The 22,365-nt window shown below is 34.1% G+C and overlaps 2 protein-coding genes across 4 annotated transcripts; both read right to left on the bottom strand.

Moving 5' to 3' along the window:
- Window positions 1-173: 173 nt before the first annotated feature.
- Window positions 174-2,401, bottom strand: rpl37a (ribosomal protein L37a). Its single transcript, XM_079395794.1, has 4 exons — window positions 2,320-2,401; window positions 1,327-1,455; window positions 417-499; window positions 174-338 (listed from the first exon to the last, which is right to left on the bottom strand). Exons 1-4 carry the CDS (start codon window positions 2,320-2,322, stop codon window positions 275-277), a joined length of 279 nt encoding a protein of 92 aa, XP_079251920.1. The 5' UTR covers window positions 2,323-2,401; the 3' UTR covers window positions 174-274.
- A 321-nt stretch (window positions 2,402-2,722) lies between these two features.
- On the bottom strand, window positions 2,723-18,934 carry LOC306857126 (ATP-dependent 6-phosphofructokinase, liver type-like). 3 transcript variants are annotated; one of them, XM_079396833.1, is made up of 22 exons: window positions 18,725-18,934; window positions 17,076-17,149; window positions 16,927-17,004; window positions 15,101-15,290; window positions 13,614-13,779; window positions 12,496-12,540; window positions 12,312-12,420; window positions 11,211-11,306; window positions 11,025-11,117; window positions 9,790-9,915; window positions 9,649-9,713; window positions 9,518-9,581; window positions 8,559-8,705; window positions 8,251-8,321; window positions 6,886-6,973; window positions 6,656-6,808; window positions 6,412-6,576; window positions 5,667-5,728; window positions 5,449-5,560; window positions 5,188-5,287; window positions 4,191-4,296; window positions 2,723-3,473 (listed from the first exon to the last, which is right to left on the bottom strand). In XM_079396833.1, exons 1-22 carry the CDS (start codon window positions 18,804-18,806, stop codon window positions 3,326-3,328), a joined length of 2,340 nt encoding a protein of 779 aa, XP_079252959.1. In that variant the 5' UTR covers window positions 18,807-18,934; the 3' UTR covers window positions 2,723-3,325. The 3 variants fall into 3 exon arrangements, with proteins under 3 accessions (XP_079252959.1, XP_079252960.1, XP_079252961.1); XM_079396834.1 differs by having other exon boundaries at window positions 17,076-18,003; window positions 18,061-18,930; XM_079396835.1 differs by lacking the exon at window positions 17,076-17,149 and having other exon boundaries at window positions 18,725-18,919.
- Window positions 18,935-22,365: the final 3,431 nt, after the last annotated feature.

Here is a 22,365-nt window from a genome sequence, read left to right as displayed (position 1 = left end):
ATGATCTGAAGAAGTAATCACTTTTAGTATATTAAATACAAAATTAGTGTGAAAATAGAGCACTTTAAGAACATTATGGAAGCGTCGTTTTTTTAAACCTGGGCACTCTTGACAAAGTCAAAGCTGGAACTGAGATTGGATTGGTTTATGATGAAATAAGACAGAAGCAGAGATCCGGCTCAAGACTCAGATTTATTATGGGATGTTCCAACGAGCCACAGAAAGAAACAGTCCAAAACCCAACGATGTGAATGAGCAGAAGACAGCGTCCGGTTTACTGGTCCTTCAGCTCCTTCAGACGCTTGATGGCAGATTTGACCGTGACGGCTGACGTCGTGCTGCAAACATTAGACGATCATCAGACGATCATTAGAGACGCTTTCATTCATTTCATTAATCACCGGGTTCAGTCTTACTTGTACGTCCAGGCGCCTCCAGCGACGGTTTTCATGCAGGAGCCACAGTGCCAGATCCCTACAGCCCTTCTCTTCATCTTAGTCTGGACAGAGAGAAACAGCTTAACCTCACATAACACCACCAGTCAAACGCTTTTCTGTTTAAACAAGTCTCTTCTGCTCACCAGGGCTGCGTTTATTTGATCAAAAATACTGTAAAAATAGTGAAATATTATTCTAATGTAAAACAGCTGTTTTCTATGTGAATATGTGTTAAACTGTAATTTATTTCTGTATTTTCAGCATCATTACTCAGTCTTCAGTGTCACATGATCTTCAGAAATCATAATAATATACTGATTTACTGCTCAACAAACATTTCTGATTATTATCAATGTTGAACACAGAGGAGTACTTTTTATTTTTCAGGATTCTTTGAATAGAAAGATCAGCATTGATGTGAAATAAAAAGCTTTTGTAACATTATACACCACACCATTCAAAAGCTTGCAGTCAGTTTTTTTTTTTGGGGGGGGAAGGAAATTATAGAAATTAACTTATTTAACAAGGATGCTTTAAATTGATCAAAAGTGATGATAAAGACATGTTACAAAATATTTCTATTTCAGATAAACACTGTTCTTCTGATCTTTCTATTCATCAAAGAAACCTGAAAAAATTCTACTCAGCTGTTTTCAACAAATGTAAATCAGTATATTAGAATGATTAATGATGCTGAAAATACAGCTGCGCATCACAGAAATAAATTATATTTTATAATATATTCAGATAGAAAGCAGTTATTATAAATAGTAAAAATATTTCCCAATTTGACTGGTTTTGATGACATAAGCGCAGGCTTGGAGAGCATTAGAGGCTTTGAGAATGGTCCTGTTCAGAAGGGTTAGTGCTGGTGTCGTGAGCGTCTCACCTTCCCGCAGAAGGAGCAGGTGTATTTGGCGTGTTGGCTGATCTCGATCTTCTTCACCATCTTCCTGAGGGACGCACCGTAACGGGTGCCGTACTTCCCCACAATCCCCACCTTCTTGGTGCGCTTGGCCTGAGCAGGAAAAACAAATCAACATCTCAATTAATGTGGCGCTTCTCAAATTAGAAAAATGACCACCTGCTTAATATTGAAGCTTATTTACAATTCTGAGAACGGAAAAAAATAAATCCAAAAATAGAGATATAAACTCAGAATTGAGGAGAAAAAGTAAGATTTACAAGAAAAAGTCTTAATAGTGAAGTCATAACTGCTCTTTTTTAATTCAGAAATAAGCTTCCATTATTATATTATAATCAATAACAGCTGCATTTCATCTCAATTCTGTTTATATCTCATAACTCTGATAGGAGAAAAGCATGATTTATGTTTATTCTGTGGTATAAATAACTCTAATGTTGACACTATTATATTCTAATAAAATTCTAGTAACATTAGTTGCTCATTACGGTGTATACTGCAAACATATTAGCTGTTTATTAGCACTTATAAAGCACATATTAATCAGATTATACCTAAACTAATAACTACTTTCATATTAATAAGCAGTAAATTTGGATTTCGAGGGGAAACTCTTATTTAATAATAATTAATATGGAGAATTCCCCCCCCCCAAACTAAAGAATGCACAACACTATTTGAGAAAGATGTAGAGGAATCATAAGAATATAAACTGATGTTAATGACAGGAACTAATTACTGAGGAGACTATAATCGGTCACAAATACAGTAATGTTATTAAACGAACATCTCGTTACAGCGATCTCTATAAAGTGCTTCTGATCGCCCGTGTGAACACCTACAGCACCGATGCTGCTTTATACTCTCCTCCGAACACAGAGAACCGACAGAAGCGCGCTATTTCAGCGAGATGGAGAAGATGTTTGAAGATTGTTCTCTCAGGGAGAAAACACTCACCATCTTAGCAGAAGAGGTGCGGATCCAAAAGAGACTGAGCCACTGCGCATGCGCGGTTTACCAGCGCGGACACTGACGCATTATGGGATACCAACCGGAGGACCAACTCCAGAAACATCAGAACACGCAACCTTCTTGTAGATAGTAATAATAATAATAGTAACAAATATATTATATTTAAATGCTATTATTTTTTAAATAATCATATAATTTGAGCTAATTGTAATAGCTAAAATAATTTTCTCTTTATAAATGTATGCTGCTTCAGTAAAAGCATTGCATCACATTTATAGTTACACAATCAAATATTTAAAACAGAATTGTTAATATGTTGTCTCTATGAATTTATGCTGCTTCAGTAAAATCATGGTTTACGCTTAAAAATAAATCTATAGTACACACACCACACAATGATTTTTGTTAATCAGCAGAGAATCTCTATTTTTATTGTGTCAGGTTTAATCACTGAAGCACATCTTAAAGTGGAGACATGCAAATCTAACATATTCATCTGTAAACATGATATGAGCAGCATTTCTACAGGTCAGTCAGAGGAGAATACTGAGAAGAGCACAATAATTCAATTATTCTGGAATAAAGAAACAAACAACTGCCAAATAATTACAGAAGAGTTTGCACAACAGAAAGATGATAAGATTGTGGCCATCTTTTACACAAACTCAGACTCATCTGGCCGCGTCAAACATGCACAACCACTCAAATATAAAGACTCACATATATGAAGGAAATATTACAGCAGGCCAGTGGTTAAAAACTAATAAATACAAGACAAAGGCACAGCAGATGGACTGAAGCACAAACACAACATCTATTCTTTCACATTTCAAGATGAATGTCATTCATAAACACTGATGTTCTGTTAATAACGTGTTTTATGCAGCATAAACGCAGCTATGAATATGGCAGGATTTATTGGCTCAGAGGTATGGAGGGTTAATGTGGACTGAGGATGAGGATGATGATGATGGAGGGATTGAGAAGCTGTTCAGAATCCGGTCTCCACGCTGAGTGTGCGGCGCGTCACGTGTTCGATCTCTCCGGTCACATACTCATCAAAACTGGTCTGATATTTGGCCAACATCTTCAGCATGGGCCGCAGGTTTAGCCACCACTGCTCCTTCGGCATCCGGTGTCTGCACACACACACACACACACACACACACACACATCATCGACAGATACTAGAACAAAGTATAGCACATCATTTACTCAATAACTGGTGACCAAATTTGGAAAAAAGTCTCTTCTGCTCACCAAGGCTGCATTTATTTAATCAAAAATAAAGTAAAAATTGTGAAATATTATTAGAAATGACAATAACTGTTTTCTATGTGAATGTGTTAAACTGTAATTTATTTCTGTGATCAAAGCTGTATTTTCAGCATCATTACTCCAGTCTTCAGTGTCACATGATCTTCAGAAATCATAATAATATAAGACTGGAGTAATGATGCTGAAAATACAGCTTTGATCACAGAAATAAATTATAGTTTAACACATATTCACATAGAAAACAGATATTGTCATTTCTAATAATATTTCACAATTTTTACTTTATTTTTGATTAAATAAATGCAGTGACAAACAGACTTCTTTCAGTATCATAAGTACTCTTAAGTTTTGACCGGAAGGGCAGTTCTAACTGCAGCCAGAATATTTGTACACTATGCATAATATATTAATATTATATTGTAATGCATATTTATTTTACTTGTAATGCTATTTTGAGCATAAAACACGCCTCTGCTCTCATTTACTGGGATCTATCAGGAAATATGTGACATCACATTATAATGAGCTCCTGGTTCGTTATTCGTGAGGGGAGATATATTTAGTCATGTGACTCTTACTCGAAGTCCGTGTGCGCTTTGAGTTCGGTGACAGGACTGAACGACATCACCTTCTTCTTCATGCCGATCACGCAAGCCGTATCTGGAGCGTTCGCAAACACACGGCCTGCCATTCACAAGCAAACAGATCTTCACACAACATCTCTGCCTTCAAATCGATTCTTATTAATATATATAATCCATTCATTTAAATTAAGGTTTTATCAATCATTTTTCTATTGCTACAGTTATTCAGAAAACATTAAGAAATATTATCAGGGTTGTAAGATTCATTCTGAAGTGATTCACAAAGAATAGACTCTTTTCTATTGCTTGTAAGTACAGCTTGTGTCAGCATGTGATCGACTATAGACATCAAATCCACATTTCATACGGTCATAGAATTTACTGAATAATTAATGTTTATTTTTTTACTTTAAGTTTCAGTAATTTTGTTGTGCTTTTATTATTAGTGGTAGATTTATTTTAAATACTTCTATTTAGATTTAATTTATATTTATTATAATCTTTGTAATTTTGTTGTGCTTTTATCATTTATTTATTAGTTCTTTAAAAATTAATAATTTAGCTTTAATTTATATTTATTTCAGTTTTAGGTTAATTTTAATTTTGCTTTTATCGTTTTTATTAGTTTCTAATACATTTATTTTTAGCTTTAATTTATATTTGTTTTAGTTCTAGTAATTTTGTTACGTGCATTTATCATTTTTATTAATTTTAAAAAAATGTCTAGCTTTAATTTATATATTTTTTTCAGTTTTAGTTCATTTGTTATGTGGTTTCATCATTTTTATTAATTTTGAAAAAAATAATAGATCTATATTTATTTCAGTTTTAGTACTTTTATAATACAATTTTATAATTCTTATACCTAAACTTGTTTTAATTTTTGTTGAAGTTTTGTATTTTATTTTCTCTTTAATTTCCGTTAACAGAAGGGCTCTGTAGTGGTTTTAGCAGTAGCTGAGAGTAACACTGGTGTGCATGTGCGTCTCACCCTGTCTGTACGTGTTGTTCATCTTCTCTGTGAGCCACAGAACTGACTTCACTCCCAGTTTAGTGCCAAAATTCCTGTCGAACGAAGTGGGAACGCCACCCTAAACACACAAAACAACACGTGACACGCTCAAAACAAGGACAGAAACATTTCTGCAACGTTAATAACACACTCGTGAATCTAATCCAGTGATGATGATTCCACCGGGAGCATCTGATTTGTCGGGACGCTGGTCACATGATCACTAGACGGGCGTCTCACCTGCTGCAGGTGACCCAGAACATTGACCCTGCAGTCGAAGATGCCTTTGCCCTCGGCGGAGTAGAGATTGTAGATGAAATCAGTGGTGTAGTGCTTGTGACACTTCTCATTCCTGCAGAGATGAAGCATTAGTGAATCACAGCTGAATGAAGGACAGAAGAGCCAAATCAACACATCACTACACACACTGCAGCATCAGGTGTCATGTGATGCTTTACCTCAACACCAGTCCTCTCTGAATATCATTCTTCATTTTCTCCGTCAGATGCTCCACGTTTGTCTGAAAGGAAACAGTGAGAAGGTTAAAAGCTCTGAATAATTATGGCTTTTTAATGTTTTTGAAAGAAGTCTCTTCTGCTCAGCAAGGCTGCAGTTATTTTTAATCAAAAATACTGCAAAAAATGTGAAATATTATTAGAATTTAAAACAGCTGTTTTCTATGTGAATATGTGTTAAAGTGTAATTTATTTCTGTATTTTCAGCATCATTACTCCAGTCTTCAGTGTCACATGATCTTCAGAAATCATTGATTTTTTTTTTAAAGAAATTAATACTTTTATTAATCTGTGATGCATTAAATTTATCAAAAGTGACAGTAATAACATTTATAATGTTACAAAAGTTTTCTATTTGAAATAAATGCTGTTCTTTTGAACTTTCTATTCACTGTGAATCATGAAAAATAAAATGTTTGACGGTTTCCACAAAAATTTAATGTTTAATGTTTTCAACATTGATAATAATCAGAAATGTTTGCAAATCAGTATATTAGAATGATTTCTGAAGATCATGTGACACTGAAGACTGGAGTAATGATGCTGAAAATACAGAAATAAATTACAGTTTAACACATATTCACATAGAAAACAGCTGTTTTAAATTCTAATAATATTTCACAATTTTTGCAGGATTTTTGATCAAATAAATGCAGGCTTGCGGAGCAGAAGATGATTGTGATCTTGCCTCCAGCTCGTGGATGTTGAACGACTCCTCAAAGATGTAGACGGCGTCTGCTCCCACGGCGATGCCGGTGGTGGTTGCTAGGTAACCGCAGTATCCGCCCATGGTTTCCACGATGAAGACGCGGCGTTTGGTTCCAGACGCAGACTGCTTGATTTTATCACAGCTCTGAGCAGACAGAGACAGAAGCTGGTTTCAGACTCAGGACTGAGCTGTGATCAGCTGTATATGAGCAAGCGAGTCTCACCTCCATGGCGGCGTTCACGGCCGTGTCTGCTCCCAAACTGAAGTCTGTGCCCGGCACATTGTTGCTGATGGTGGCGGGAATCACACACATAGCGATACACAGTTCATCATAACGGCTTCGAGCCTCAACCAGCTGCAGAACTCCTTCATACGCCTACAGGAGACAAACACACAGTTATCACACACACACACACACACACACACACACACACACACTCTCTCAGTTTGTACCTCAAATCCACCAATCACCAGCAGCGACTGGATGTTGTATTTGCTGATATTGGCCACGATGTTCTCCATGCAGGAGTTGGGAAGAGTTCTGAACAAATATAAACACAAATTAATGCATTAATACATTCATAATACATTAATACAAGACATTAATTAAAGCAATTCCAACCACTGAGAAAGGCTGGTAAAATAGCCATTTAAACATGAAACATTCATAATTCATTTTAGTTTCATTATTGTGAAAATTACAATATAAATTATATATAGTACAGAAAATTAATTAATTCATAAATACTTAACTAAAACAAATTAAATTAATTAATATTCTAAATATAACTAAATTAAATGCATTTCCAAATATTGAGAAAAATCCAGATGCTTAAAAACAACATGAAACATTCATAACACAGTTTACATGCATTATTGTGAAAAACACATTATATGAAATATAATAAATAAAATTAATGAATATATGAATATAATATAATTAATGAATTAATTCATATAGGAACTATAAATAAATAAATAAATGCAATTCAAATCATTGAGAAAAGTCTGTTTAAAAGCTGTTTAAAGACATGAAACAAACAACTTTCATTAATATGACAAATTACAATACACATAGATGAATGAAAAATAAATAAATTGTTTTAGTATCATTGGTACTATTTTAGTTCTTATTAATATTCTGAATCAGTTTTTATTTTTATATTTTCCCTTTTCATTTTAATTCTTGTTAAAGTTTTAGTAATTTTGTCGTGTTGTCTTTTTTATACGTCTATATAGTATTTTTTGTATTTTTACTTCAGTTTTAGTTATTTGAGTACATCAAGTTAAAACTAAATGAAAATGAGAAATGTTGCCTTGTCAACCATCTGAAATATATATTTTTTATTTCAGTTAACATTTATTATTTTATCCCAAGTAACGACAAAGATTTTAATTTTAGTTTTACTTAACTATAATAATCCTGTTAATAAATAAATAAAAAGCAATGCAAACCACTGAGAAAAGTCAAAAATGAATCATTTAGAAGTAACTATTCTGTGGATTGTAACAGTATTCATTTGTTTAATGTTTTCCAGTCAAGAGTACTTGATTTCTTCAAACTTAAAGTGAAAATGAAGCAATGAAATCTCAGCCAATCAGAGTGTGTGTTTTATTTAATATGCAGATATGGGAGCGAGATGGACCAATGAGATTGTACTGTGGGCGGGGCTAATCTGACTGACAGAACAGACACCGAAACCAAGCAACTTCTGAAAGGTCTGATCAGGACACAAACATCATTGGATGAAGTGTGATGTGCTGCTCGAGGCTCATGGTGTTCAGTCTGGTTAAGACACAGAGACACACAGAACTGACCGTTTGGTGCCCAGCAGTGAGCCGCCCTGCCCCGTCCATCCAGCCACATCATGCCAGTGAACCTCAGCCACCTGCAGGAGTAAAGCAGAGCAGAGCTCAGAGAAACCTCACACACCAGAGGGGTCAAGTATTACTTACACTTAGTCATCTATCAGATGCTTTTATCCAACGCGACTTACAAATGAGGACAATAGAAGCAATCAAAACAACAAAAGAGCAATGATATGCAAGAGCTATAACAAGTCTCATTTAACCAAGCAGTATGACACACACACACACACACACACACACACATCTGCGGCCCTCACCGCGTCTTTGGCCAGACCCTCGAAGCCGTCGTGGACCGTGTAAACCCTGTGACCCTGAGCGAGTCCCACTCGAACCGCGGATCTCACAGCGGCGTTCATCCCTGCGGCCGGAGCGCCGACGTTCAGGATCGCCATCGAGTGATTACTCTACACAAACACATTAAAGAGCTCATTAAAGACAACTTAAATACAACTATATTTGAAATTTCTTTAATGTAAAATTTAAAAAATATATTTATGTATATTTATAAAAAATACATAATATATTTCAGATGAATACACAGTTTAAATAAATACTAAAGACATGTAATAAACTTAAAAATGACTTAAATTATAATATTAAATGCTATATATAAAAAAAAAAAAAAAAAAATATATATATATATATATATATATATATGCAACAAATACATAAAAATTAATGCATATAAAATTATTATACACATATACACACATTTTACATTATACATTTACATACACATGTACTTTAATATTCTAAAGTTAACTATATTATATATATTTGTATCCACACAAAATAGCTAAATTGTACTAAATCTTTAATGTAAAAATGTATAAATCTTTTTTTTTTAAATTGTGTATTTCAGTTGAACATACATTTTTTATAATTACAGTTTATATAAACACACACACACGATTTAATAAAAAATTATATGTACATACAGATAATTGTAACATTGCATATTAAATGCAATAATTGTTAAATACTACACATACATATATGTATTCACATAAAAAAGTATAAATAAAATAAATATAAATTATTTGTTTTCAGAGACAAATAAAGTTTTGATTTGTTTTTTTTAATGAAAATCTTTAGAATAATGTGCACAATAAGATCAAAGACATTTATTATGAACGTAAATGGCGTAAATTTTTGTTGATTTTAAAAAACAAGTAAAAAGAAAGTATATCGTGCTTGAAAACATGGAGTTCGTTACCTTTGACAGAGCTGGCTTCTGATGAGCTAAAAGCTTGTACGTGTTCCAGTTGTTCTCAAAACTCCTGCAATGAAGTAACAATCAGTGAACCATCTCACAGATTCATTAACAAACGAACAAACAAAACTCACTTTCCACGCAGCTGAATGGCCTCTTCAAACCTCTTCTCGTTCATGGCTTTCTGAACCTCTTTAGTCTGAAAAACAACGCTACATTGGATTCTCTGTATCAGATGCTGTCCAGAGGTCAAAGGTCACGCGTGTTTGGCTCACCATGTTCACACACTCCATGAGCGGCAGACGCATGGCCTGATTCCCGGACAGACCGATCACACACGCCGGCGTCTCCGGAGTCGCCTCCAGCAGAGCCACCACGGCCTCCACACCCATCTTACTGCTCTATAGACACACACGACCCCAACACACTGATTTGCCGCTTTATTGGCTTTGAACCATGAACGATTACATAAACACACGTATATGTGTCAGAATCCCCATCTTTGCAAGTATCCTCATAAACACAGTGATTTAGGTGTTAAGAGAGAGTAAACAGCTGAAAAAGATAACATATGTAACAGTATATTGGATCTGGTCTTAAAGGGGAAGCTGTCCAATATTCGTCCTGTCTGTCATTCATATTAATCAAACAACAGTGAGAGAAAATCTGTCACTGCTCCAGACTAAATCACTCTTGTAACTTTAAGAAGAAATTAAAAAAATGATAATAATTTATATATGTATAGAATCTATACATAATATACGTGTTAATTCTATGTATCCATAGATAGATTGATATAATTAACACAGTGAAAACTAATTAATTTACACAATGTATGTAGCATTTCCTATTTATTGTAGTTTTTTGTCCTATTGCTTGCAATTAGTTTCTTATCCTTATTTCATCACTGACTGTTTATTTATCTTCAGTGAGCTTGAGTTTGGGTTTTTTGTCTCTTTTTAGGCTTGTTGGTGACAAGGATTATAAAGATTAAAATATGGTATCAAAGTTTTTAAAATCATAAAAATCTTTTTAAAAGAAAAATATAACTATATCGTGTATATAGTCATATCGTGATATAAGATTTTGGTCATATCGCCCACCCCTATGTGTACAGCACTTTTCACGATACAAAACGTTGCGAAGCAGCTTTACAGAAAACATTACGTTTCTACATTATATTCAGGAGTAGGTTATTAGCGGTGACTGTAGCAGAAATCTACAGTAAAAATCATGCAGCTAGTTATAAATTACACGTGATCAAACAGACGGTGAACACTATTGACTGCAATGATTATGTGTTGCGATTAAACGTTGCTATTAAGCAAAATTTGGTAGTTTTATATGTTGTTCCAGGGTTAGCATCACTTGAGTTGACTACATTTTCTAGTTCATGCACTTCTAATTTTAGTTGCAAATGCGTGTGAAATGCTTGCACTGTCAAGCCCTGCATAATAAACTGAATTTGAAAAGTCCACATCTTAACATGAGTTTTTTTTAATGCACTCACCAGGACTCGATCAAAAGCGGATGGTGTTCCTCCTCTCTGAACGTGACCCAGGACAGTGACCCGTGTGTCGTAACCCAACCGCTGAACCACCAGCTACACACACACACACACACACACACACACACACGTGAACAACAGGCTCATACCCTCACAGAACTGACACATCGCTCCGTCTGAGAGTCTCACGTCTTTGACGTAGTTGGAGGAGATCAGCTGGCCGTGTTTGTCGATGGCTCCTTCTGCGATGATCACGATGTTCAGACGAGATCCTTTACTGCGGCTCTGCAAAACCACACACACATTCATTCATAGAGTCAAGTCATTTCGACCCTGGACCACAAAACCAGTCATAAAAACCCTACTACAAATGACAAAAACAACCAAATTACTGAAAATTAAAGTGAAAAATATATATATATTAAAAAAAACTAATTCAAATTAGTTTATATATATATATATATATATATATATATATATATATATATATATATATATATATATATATATATATATATATATATATATATATATATATATATATATATATATATATATATATATATATATATATATATATATATATATATATATATATATATATATATATGAATTTGAATTAGTTTTTTTTTAAATATATTTTGTTTTCATTTTAATTTTCAGATTTTAGTAATTTGGTTGTTTTTGTCATTTTTAGTAGGGTTTTTATCCAAATTGACCATTATGACTGGTTATTTATATATATATATATATAAAATAGTATATTGATTATATTAAAATCTCTGTCTGATATATTATAAAAGCACTGATATATTATAAAAGCACTGATATATTATAAAATAATACAATATGCATTTATATGTGACCCTGGACCACAAAGCCAGTCATAAGGGTTTATACATCATCTGAAGCTGAATAAATAATTTTTCCATTGATGTATGGTTTGTTAGGATTGGACAATATTAGAAAATCTGGAATCTGAGGGAGCAAAAAAAATCTAAATATTGAGAAAATCTCCTTTAAAGTTGTTCAAATGAAGTTCTTAGCAATGCATATTACTAATCAAAAATGAAGTTTTGATATATTTACAGTAGGAAATGTACTAAATATCTTCATGAAACATGATCTTAATATCCTAATGATTTTTGTCATAAAAGAGAAATGTATAATTTTGACCCATACAATGTATTGTTGTCTATTGCTACAGATATACCTGTGCTACTCATGACTGCTTTTGTGCTGCAGGGTCACCAATAATCACAAGATTTTGGCCAAGCGGTGGCATCTCACCTCTCCGAGTCGAGCGCACATGTGATCCTCCCATCCATCTTCCGGCGGAGCCTCGGGGATGAAGAGCCAGTCGGCACCAGACGCCAGAGCGGAGACCACCGCCAGATACCTGCAGAACCAGACCAGATCGGATCAGACCAGACGCCCTTATGAAGAATAAAACAGCCCAGTGAACATGACGTACCCGCAGTGGCGTCCCATCACCTCCAGCACAAACGTCCTCTGATGACTGAAAACAACACAAATGCATGATTGAGAGTCTCTTCTGCTCATCAAGGTTGCATTTATTTGATCACAAATACAGTACAAACAGTGAAATATTATAAAAGGTGTAAAACAGCTGTTTTCTCTGTGAATATGTGTTAAACTGTAATTTATTTCTGTATTTTCAGCATCATTACTCAGTCTTCAGTGTCACATGATCTTCAGAAATCATAATAATATACTGATTTACTGATCAACAAACATTATTATTATTATCAATGTTAAAAACAGTTGTGCTGCACAATATTTTTGTGGAAACTGATACATTTTATTTTTTAGGATTCACAGATGAATAGAGAGTTCAAAAGAACTGCATTTATTGTAACATTATAAATGTGTTTACTGTCACTTTTGATCAATTTAATGCTTCCTTGATAAATAATAGCATTAATTTGTTTTAAAAAAAATATCTTAATGAATGTTAGTATGGTTAGTTATTTAATGTAAGGAATATTGTGCATACTACGAGAAAAAAAAGTGAAAGTAAAAATAACAATAATACTTATATTAATTGTAAAGATTAATAATAATAATAATAGTTATTATTAGTATTATTAAATAGCCAAATTGATATAAACACAAGGTGCAGCCCTAATTCAATAGTAGTATTTCTTATTTTGGTTTTATTATTCATTTTCATATTTATATTTAGCAGTAATAGTATTATTAATAATATTATTATTAACAACAATTAATTATAAAACAAATAATTATTATTATTACTATTATTAAGTGTTAAGTACTTGTAATATTTTATTAGTAATAATAATAATAATAAGAATTAGAATTATCATTAGTTATTTAATGAGAGGTAGAAAAAGTGAAGGTACATTTTTCATTGGTGTGAAAGTCATTATGAGATGAAGATCTGGCATTGCTGAGGTCAGTGAAGGTCAGACTATGGTTTTTATGATTTGCATAACTTGCATTCATTTCTTTGCAGAGTTCATTTTTAGCCGTGTGTCTCTTGGCTCTGTGTGTGTGTGTGTGTGTATATATGTGTCTGTGCGTGTGTGTGTGTGTGTGTGTTTGTTTGACCTTTGTGCCGTGGTGGTGATTGCATCAATAACTTCCATGATCCGATGCAGAGCAGAATCGGCTCCGATCGTCATGTCGGTTCCACAGAAATCATTATCGATGGATCCCACCAGACCCACGATGTTCAGATGCTTGTGCTGCTGCGCCAGAGAGTCTGTGATCCGGCCTGAAACACACAAACCACATCAACTCCTGTTCACCATGAGACAAGTTCAGGCGGGTTTTCATTCAAATGCAGCGTTCGTTCGCTCTGTTGCTCAGTGATGAGAGACACTGGAAGCTCTTGGCAGCTTCTAATGGAGAGTGGACAGAAACACTATTGATGCTGCTGTACTGAAGCAAGTGGAGCGTGACACAGAAAAGAGAGAATTTTAAAAGAGATCCAGCTCTTTCTCTCAAGTCCTGCTGTTCAGACCAGCAGTATCTGGTTTCAGTGTAAGAGTCCGTCTCGTACAGACGCCGTGTCGTTATCATTAACTAAACCTAAAAACAAAACCATTAAAAAACATGTTATCTGAAAATAAATGAGGTGTTAAAAAACTATTATTTCAGATATTCGCCATGCCAACAATTTTTTTTATGTTAAGTTGGACTGAAAATAACTAATAATTAATTAAAACAAACAAACAAAACAACTGCTAAAACTAAAAAACTGAACTGAAACTAAAATAAAAATAACTAAATTACTAAAACTACAACTATAAATAACTGAAACCAAAATTAATAAAAATGACAAAAACAACAAAACACACAAAATAAAATTACTAAACTGGAAATAACTGAACTGAAACGGAAGTAAAAAAATATATATAATATTAATTTAAAAAAAAATTAAAAAGAAATACCACAAGGTACAAAATGACTAACTGGAAATAATTGAAATTAAAACAAAAATTAATTCAAGAAATAAGAGTCAAAATAATGGACTTAAACAAACTAATGAAAAAAAAAACACGACTAATTACTAAAACTAAAGACTGAAACTGAAATAAAAGTGAATAACAATAAACTGGACATATTTTAAACACAACAGTAAATAAAAATACATAACTGGAAATAAGTTTAAAAAATACATTTAAAAAAAAATGTTCAAAGTTTTTTTTCAAAATAAATTTCAAAAATTGAAACTGAAAAAAATAAAAATAAAAAAGTAAATAAATAGTAATTAAATTTACATTTAAAAAAAGAAAAACTACTAAAAACGACAAAAAAAATCTTAAAACTTCATTAAAACAAAAGATATTAAAATAAAATGCAATAATTGTATAGTAAAATCAGACCGTACACTTAAAAATAAAGGTGCTTCAGGATGCCACAGAAGAACCTTTTTTGTCTAAATGGTTCCATAAAGAACCTTCAACATCTGAAGAACCTTTCTGTGTCACAAAAGCTTCTTTGTGGTGAAAGAAGGTTCTTCAGATGATAAGAAAGGTAAGACAGAGATGGTTCTTCTGTGGCTTTTTCAGTGTGGAGCCGGTTTGGTGTACCTTGCAGCACGAGTTCAGCCAGCAGGCCGCTCCACTCGCTGCGGAAGATGTTGGCTCCGGTGAGGCTGCCGTCTCCGCCGCACACACACAGGTTAGTGATGCCGCGCTGGAGCAGGTGAAAGGCCGCGGACAGACGGCCCTCGCGCGTGGTGAAGGCTTTACAGCGGGCGCTGCCGATGATGGTGCCGCCCTGACCACAATCACAACATCTGTGGGTCAGATGAAGCACTACAACAGCACCATGCACTGCTCTCAACCTTCAATGATCAGACGCTGTTCCACACAAACCGCATCCCACCCGTCTCAATAGTGACCATAAAACAGTTTTCATTTATAAAGCTCTAAAAACCTTACTAACTGGTGCTTTAGTGCACTTCCTGCAAATACAGAAAAAATACAGGGTCTCAGTTAAATATGTGCAGTGTCACATGACCAAAGCAGTTGATGTCTGGTTTGCATCATGAGAAGATGACGACTGCATCAAAGCAGAAAGTATGTTAACAATGTTTTTATATTGTTGTTTTGTAATTGATTTTTTCTTTGAAAAATAAGACAAAACAGTAAAAAGCACATTATGGCTATTTAATTTATGCAATGGTGAAAAAAATGGCAAAATACATAATGAAAAAGAACATGTTCGGTATTCGGTCCAGTGTTTCTTTTTGTTCAGCTTCGGCCAAGAATATCCATCCCTAATGATAAGTATGCTACTGTCTGAAAGGCATTCTGCACACTGTTTTTAGCCAAATACTCCAGAATATACTGTGTCACGAGTCTGTCTGTGATGGAAACACTGCTGAGGGTCACAGATGTAATCTCAGATTTAATCTCAATCCTGTTTCCTGCTGCTGTCAGTAAAACATGCAGGAAGACACAGAAGAGGAGTCATCTCAGTTTCCTGTATAAATACTCACAACTCCAAACAGTAGAAACTGACTTCATAAGATTATTAAAGGCTGTGAAAAATCTATATGAATTCACATTTGAACCAGTTTACCAGCTGCCTGGATTTGAATATTGATATTGGATATTTGTATAATAATTTGCATTCACAAAATGCAATTTCTAGCAAATAAATATTTTAAAGCTTGATGTAGCTAGAAAAAAAAATGTATTCAACATCAAAACAAATATCCACTATTATACAAAATTGTATTAATTTCCATAACAGGCCCAGGCATGAAAATTAGAATAAAAAAAAAACTCTGATCTTGATAAACATTTTTTAAGTTGAAGAATTAAAACTGATAAAAAATTCTAACAATAAAATGGATATTTAATAAATAAATTAGACTTAAATTAAATTAAAAAACAGACATTAAAGATTTAAAAAACAAATTGACTAAAATTGAAACAAAAACTACAAATCCAAAAAAAAAAAAAAATGAACTACAATAACACTTTTATTCATTTCCATGACATTTTAAAACAATGTTGTTATTTTCTGGGTTTCCACAGCCATAGAAACCTGAATCAAGCTCAATTAATTTGTGCATGTTCTTCCAAATAAATAAAAACATTTACATAAAAATAGCTAAAGCATTTATATAAAATAAAACATTGATATACAAATAAATACAAATAATTTACATCAAAATAAATACATTTATCTTCATAATCTTTAATTAAAATATGACTTGCTCCAAATCTCTACCATTTCTTCAAGCCCTCCGTTTCCATCCAATCAGTTCCTCACAGAATTCTACATTGACTTTATTTTTTCTGAATTCTGTTTCATTTGATTTACTTCTAGAAGCATGTATGGCAGCATAACACATGCATGTGACAAACAAAACAAGCATGCATTAAAACGGATGAAGACTCACCAGCTGAATGATGTTGGTGACGCTCTGCCAGTTGGCGAGTTTGATGTGATCTCCTCCATCCACCAGGCCTTGATAACCCTAGAGAAACACATGCATCAGTACGACAGCAGCGCTCCGTGACTCGGTGCATGCGGAGCAACATCTCTCACCTCATAAATCAGATAGACTTTAGCGCCCACGTAAATGCCCATGCGTGTTACGGCACGCACGGCCGCGTTCATACCTGCAGAAATCACACGTTATCATGCATCTCACGCCGCTCTACACAACCCTGAAAAGAGCATCTGAAATTGGTGTTTAATGCAGCAACTAAAGAGAAATGCACTGACAAAAATGCATTGTTTGTAATGCAATATGGTGACAACATGCAATGCATATTTAATCTGGAAACAGTTTAGGAACAAATAACAGAATTACTGAAGCATGAGATGTGCATGCACACTAGATAGGGGTCATGACAGGTTACATAACGGTCAGTGCATGCATTACTGATGCACCAGATACTCACTCTCTGACACACATACATCAGAAAAAAACTACGAAAATCAGGAAATTACATCAAATCATTGAGCTATCTTTAATACTTCTGGCATGCAAACTTCAGAAAAAGAGTATTTATGGCACTAAGACAAGGTATGATCTATATGCAATTGTTTTGATAGAGAAATACAAGATACATTTCTACTTTCAACATGATTTGTTCTTCAGATGTTTCTCTTTAAAAGAAACAAAGTATTATTTCTGACCTGCATTTGGTTTTTGGCCACTGAAAGTGTGTACAATTTACTCCTGGAGCCATATTGAGATTCCAGTATCTCTGAACCTGAACCATACAGGGCTTTAAAAATTACGATGCCAAAAGAAAAGTTTGTTAAGATCTAAAATCTAAAAGTGCATTAAGATAACTTTAATACTTCTTGAGTTACAGGCATGCAAACTTTGGAGAAAAAACTTGAAAAGTGCTTTTTCCTCATTTTTGAACAATCATCATTGGCACATAATGCAACTAATTTACTAATTGACCAATCAATCAAAATTAAATAATGATGCAGTCATCTTTCTGAAGTCATATTTACCCTCCTGTAATCAGGCTCAGAGTCTCAGGTGGAAATTGCCATTTTGCCCCCCCTCAACAAAATAGTGCATTACTCAGTAAATATGCATCTATGACATTTAATATTTCTGCTTTCATCACTATACGTGTTTATCTTTCTTAAGAAAAAAATAAATATTGACAAAACAAATTTGAGCCAGGAAAGTTTCTGAAATTTGTCCGACTGGATATTTTGAACATTTAAAAAAGCATTCAGAAATAACATTTTCATAACAGTTTCAAACTGATTAAATGGAATGCTACTCAAACATTCACATAACCAAGATTTTTTTTTTTTATATGAAATATGATATTATTAATATGATATAAGGAGATTGAAACATTGAGAGATCATTCAAATCTAACATTCTCATTCTCTTATCGTTAACATAACGAAGAAAAAAATATCTTAATGCATTAAAAAACGGACCTTTTGAACATTTTAGAAATAATGTGTTTGCAAAACGTTCTTAAGACCATATTTTTAGTATTTCCTCTGCAACAGATAATAATACACACGTGTCAATATTAAGCATGATCCCTGTTTATACAGCATCTTGTGCATCAAATGCTCGAAAATCAAAGAATTAGTGCATGTTTGAGCCAGTGTCTGCAGCATCAGTGTCTGCAGCATCAGTGTCTGTGTGGATCAGTGTCTGCTGTCAGTCTGTCTCTACTTTATCTGCTCTTTCTGCTCATGTTTACCCTGCGCATCTCCGCCGCTCGTCAGAACCGCGATGGCTTTCCCCGCGCCGCTCATCCGCAGCTTCTCAAAGTCCACATGCATGACTGAAGATCGCAGATATTAGCCCTTAACGATTAAAAACACGGTGTTTTCCTGCGCACTGATTCCCATGAAAGCTTCTTACATTCTCCTCACGTAGCGCACGCACTCTGCGTAGCTCCGCCTCTTCTTTCCTCTGCGCGTTCCCGCGAGATCACGACACTCAGGGTTGCCAAGTCCTTCTTTAACACTCAGCTGGTTTAACAATAATCCGATTTTAACACGATTAAGACTATACTCTGATTAAGAATCTGACATGTAAACAGAGATTTTTGATTATCTTAATAGTCATACACAAACACAAATCGAATTAAGACATGGAGTATTCCTATTTTAATCATTCTATAGACACACTTTATTCACACTATTACTGTCTGAAGGAAGCAAATAAGTATGTTTGAATCCTCAGGAATCACAAGAGTTACCTGCCAGGTGCACTACTTCTCGCGAGATTTGGACCAGAGTAAGCGTTAACTAGTTTATAGACCATTTCACGGACGTAAACAATAACAAAGGCGTTGGAGCGCTACTGCGCATGTCTGGTCCTGAAGCATTTCCGGTAGCGCCATTTTAAAATCTCAGATCTATAAAAACCTATAACTAGCGCAAGCGCATCCCTTTTAAGCCTAGCGAAAACGCAAGTTAGGTATTTAAAAATAATAATAATAATAATTACCCTTTAAATATGACAGAGAACATTAAAAGTAGTGTTCCGGACGGCTCTGATTGATGCTGTGTGCGTGTACACGAGAGATGGCGTTAAACGCGTATCGCAGTCTGGATGCTTACAATTAACTCCTCAGAAGTTGGGCTCATTTGTTTGTACGATGGATGACATCAGTCTTATGTTCGGTTAAACTGAAGCAAGACAAACAGTGTTACTTACGATCTTATCATGGTGTGTGCTAAGATATCCGGGGAGGTTTTTGGTGGACATTTCACTTGCATTGCTGGGTCAGTCTGTATGTCTAGGGTTCATTTTTATTTGTACAGCGCTTTTCACAATACATATCGTTTCACTGCAGCTTTACAGCACATGCATGTTTATTACAATGCTAAATGAATGCTAATAAACTAAGCACTACACATCCCATTATTACTGATTTCAATCGTTTTATAATGTGTGCTTAGTGTGGTCAAGTTTGTTGCTGTGGAACAGTGCGAGAATGCTCTATCTGAGCCATCATGTGGTCATAAATAAGATGAATGCAGTTCAATGCTGACTACCGTGTTTTGCATAAACCTTTATTAGGTTTTTTTTTTTTAGATAAAGTATAGCCTACATGCAGATTAATAAATGCACACACACGAGTTTATATGTGGGTATGTATGTTTTTATGCACATTTACTGTAAACACACATACAGGTAAAAAGTGTGGCCACTATTAATGTTTTTGAAATAAGTCTCCAATGCTCATCAAGCCTGCATTTAATTGGTCCAAAAATAGTAATATTTTGAAATATTACAAATTAAAATAATGGTTTTCTATTTTAATATGCTTTAAAGTGTAATTTATTTCTGTGATCTGCAGCTGTATTTTCAGCATCATTACTGCAGTCTTCAGTGTCACATGATCCTTCAGAAATCATAATAATATACTGATTTATTATCAGTGTTGGAAAAAGTTGTGCTGCTTAACATGTTTATAAACTGAGATAATTTTAGTATTCTTTGAATAAAAGAACCACATTTATTTGTAATATAAATGTTTTGTAACAACATGCACTACTGTTCAAAAGTTTGGGGTCAGTATTTATTTTATTTTAAGAATATGAATACATTTATTCATATTTTTTTTTATTGATTTTAAAAAGACACTGTTAGAAAAGACTTCTATAATTTTGAAAATTCCTGTCTTGATTTAATTAATCAATCCTGTATAAAGCATCACAGGTTCCAGAAAAAAAAAAATATTAATCAGCACAATTGTTTCCAACACTGACACTAACCAAATATCAAATCAGCACATTAGAATGATCTCTGAAGGATCATGTGACACTTAAGACTGGAGTAATGGCTGATCAAAATCCAGCTTTGCATCACAGAAATATAACGAATATTAAAACAGAAAACCGTTTGACAATATTACTGATTTTGTCTGTATTAAAAACATAAAAAAATAGTAATGTGTCCAGACATTTGACCAGTACTGCATATAAACAAAAGACAGAGACTGTTTCCAGCATATTTATTAACATGATCAATATCAAAAGCAGCAGGCTGACCATATGCAGCTTTGAGTACTACATTGCATTTCATCCTCAAGTTCTCAAACACATCTGGGTGTTCATATGGTCACATGTGGTTTGGCACTGTCCTGTCTCCCTGTAGCACTCACTGTCTTAGCTGTCTTACATTACAGATGATGGCTTTCCTAAAGACAAAAGTAGAAAAACAATTATTTTATTTAATGCACAACATTTACAAATAATACTATTATTGTTTAATACATCAGTACATGTTGGAATTAACATTAGACAAGCATAAGTGATGACAAATGTTTACCGTTAGCTTTTGTAAACTACTGCAGTTAACTTTCACTATTCAGCATTCAAGTTTAGAGAATACATTTCTATAATGTGTTACTCACTGCATTTATCTGCTTACAAGATAGCTAGACAACTAATGAGAACTCATATTTATTTTTTATAGCCTACATAACGCTTGCAATAAAACAGAAATAAAAGCTTGGCCTTTTTCACTTAAAAAGAATCAAAACGCTAGGCGCATATGTAAACAATGACGAAAACACAATGCTGCATCATACTTGAAGAGTTAACGTAAATAAATACAAAGAATTAGATGGAAAAAACAAGAGCTTGTCCTTACCTCAATGGAAATGTGCGCTGTATATTATAGAGTTGCTAGTGTCTATTCTGCTTCTTCACTGCTGCAATCCAGGCGCGTTTCTCGGGCATCTAACCCTTTAATTTCCGATTATTTATAAATTAATGTTAGTTCGAGCCCAGCGGGAGCACCCAACCACCGAACTACAAGGATCTAATTTTAATTTCTACATTTTAAACAGCAGGATTAAATAAATTAATCGCAATCCCACTGTGTATCAAGCGCCTGCCGCCATTGTTTTGAACACTAACCGGAAACGTCCGTGGACCAAAGACGTCACTTCCTTATACCGCCGAATATCCGTTGAAATGGTCTATTTGTAATTTGATGCAAAGCCGATATAATACAAAGTATAGTGTTATAAATGTACATACATTAAAAAAAAAAACTAAATGTAAAAAACTGTCGGTCCATTGCGTTTCAAGCGGGGTATGTGTGTGTATACTTATATATCTATGGGTCCGTCAAATCTCATTCTAGGAGCTAAACATCACCTTATTGGTGTCGCTTCGACCCATGGCATGACAAACACGCATTATGCGGGATAACCGAGGACTTGGCAACACTGAGACTGATCCTCCAGAAGCTTTTCTGCATGCTTTTCAACAATAAGAAGCAAAAGCAGTTTATTTTATGACATAATGGCTAATTATTTTCTAGAACCAATTAACTTTTTAATTAACTTACGAAGTTAATGGGTTGTAGAAAACAGCT

Source organism: Barbus barbus (assembly GCF_936440315.1).
Source record: "Barbus barbus genome assembly, chromosome: 37".
NCBI classification, from domain to species: Eukaryota; Metazoa; Chordata; class Actinopteri; order Cypriniformes; family Cyprinidae; genus Barbus; species Barbus barbus.
The sequence above is the reverse complement of the archived record's forward strand: the minus strand, read 5'-3'. Positions and strand labels throughout refer to the sequence as shown.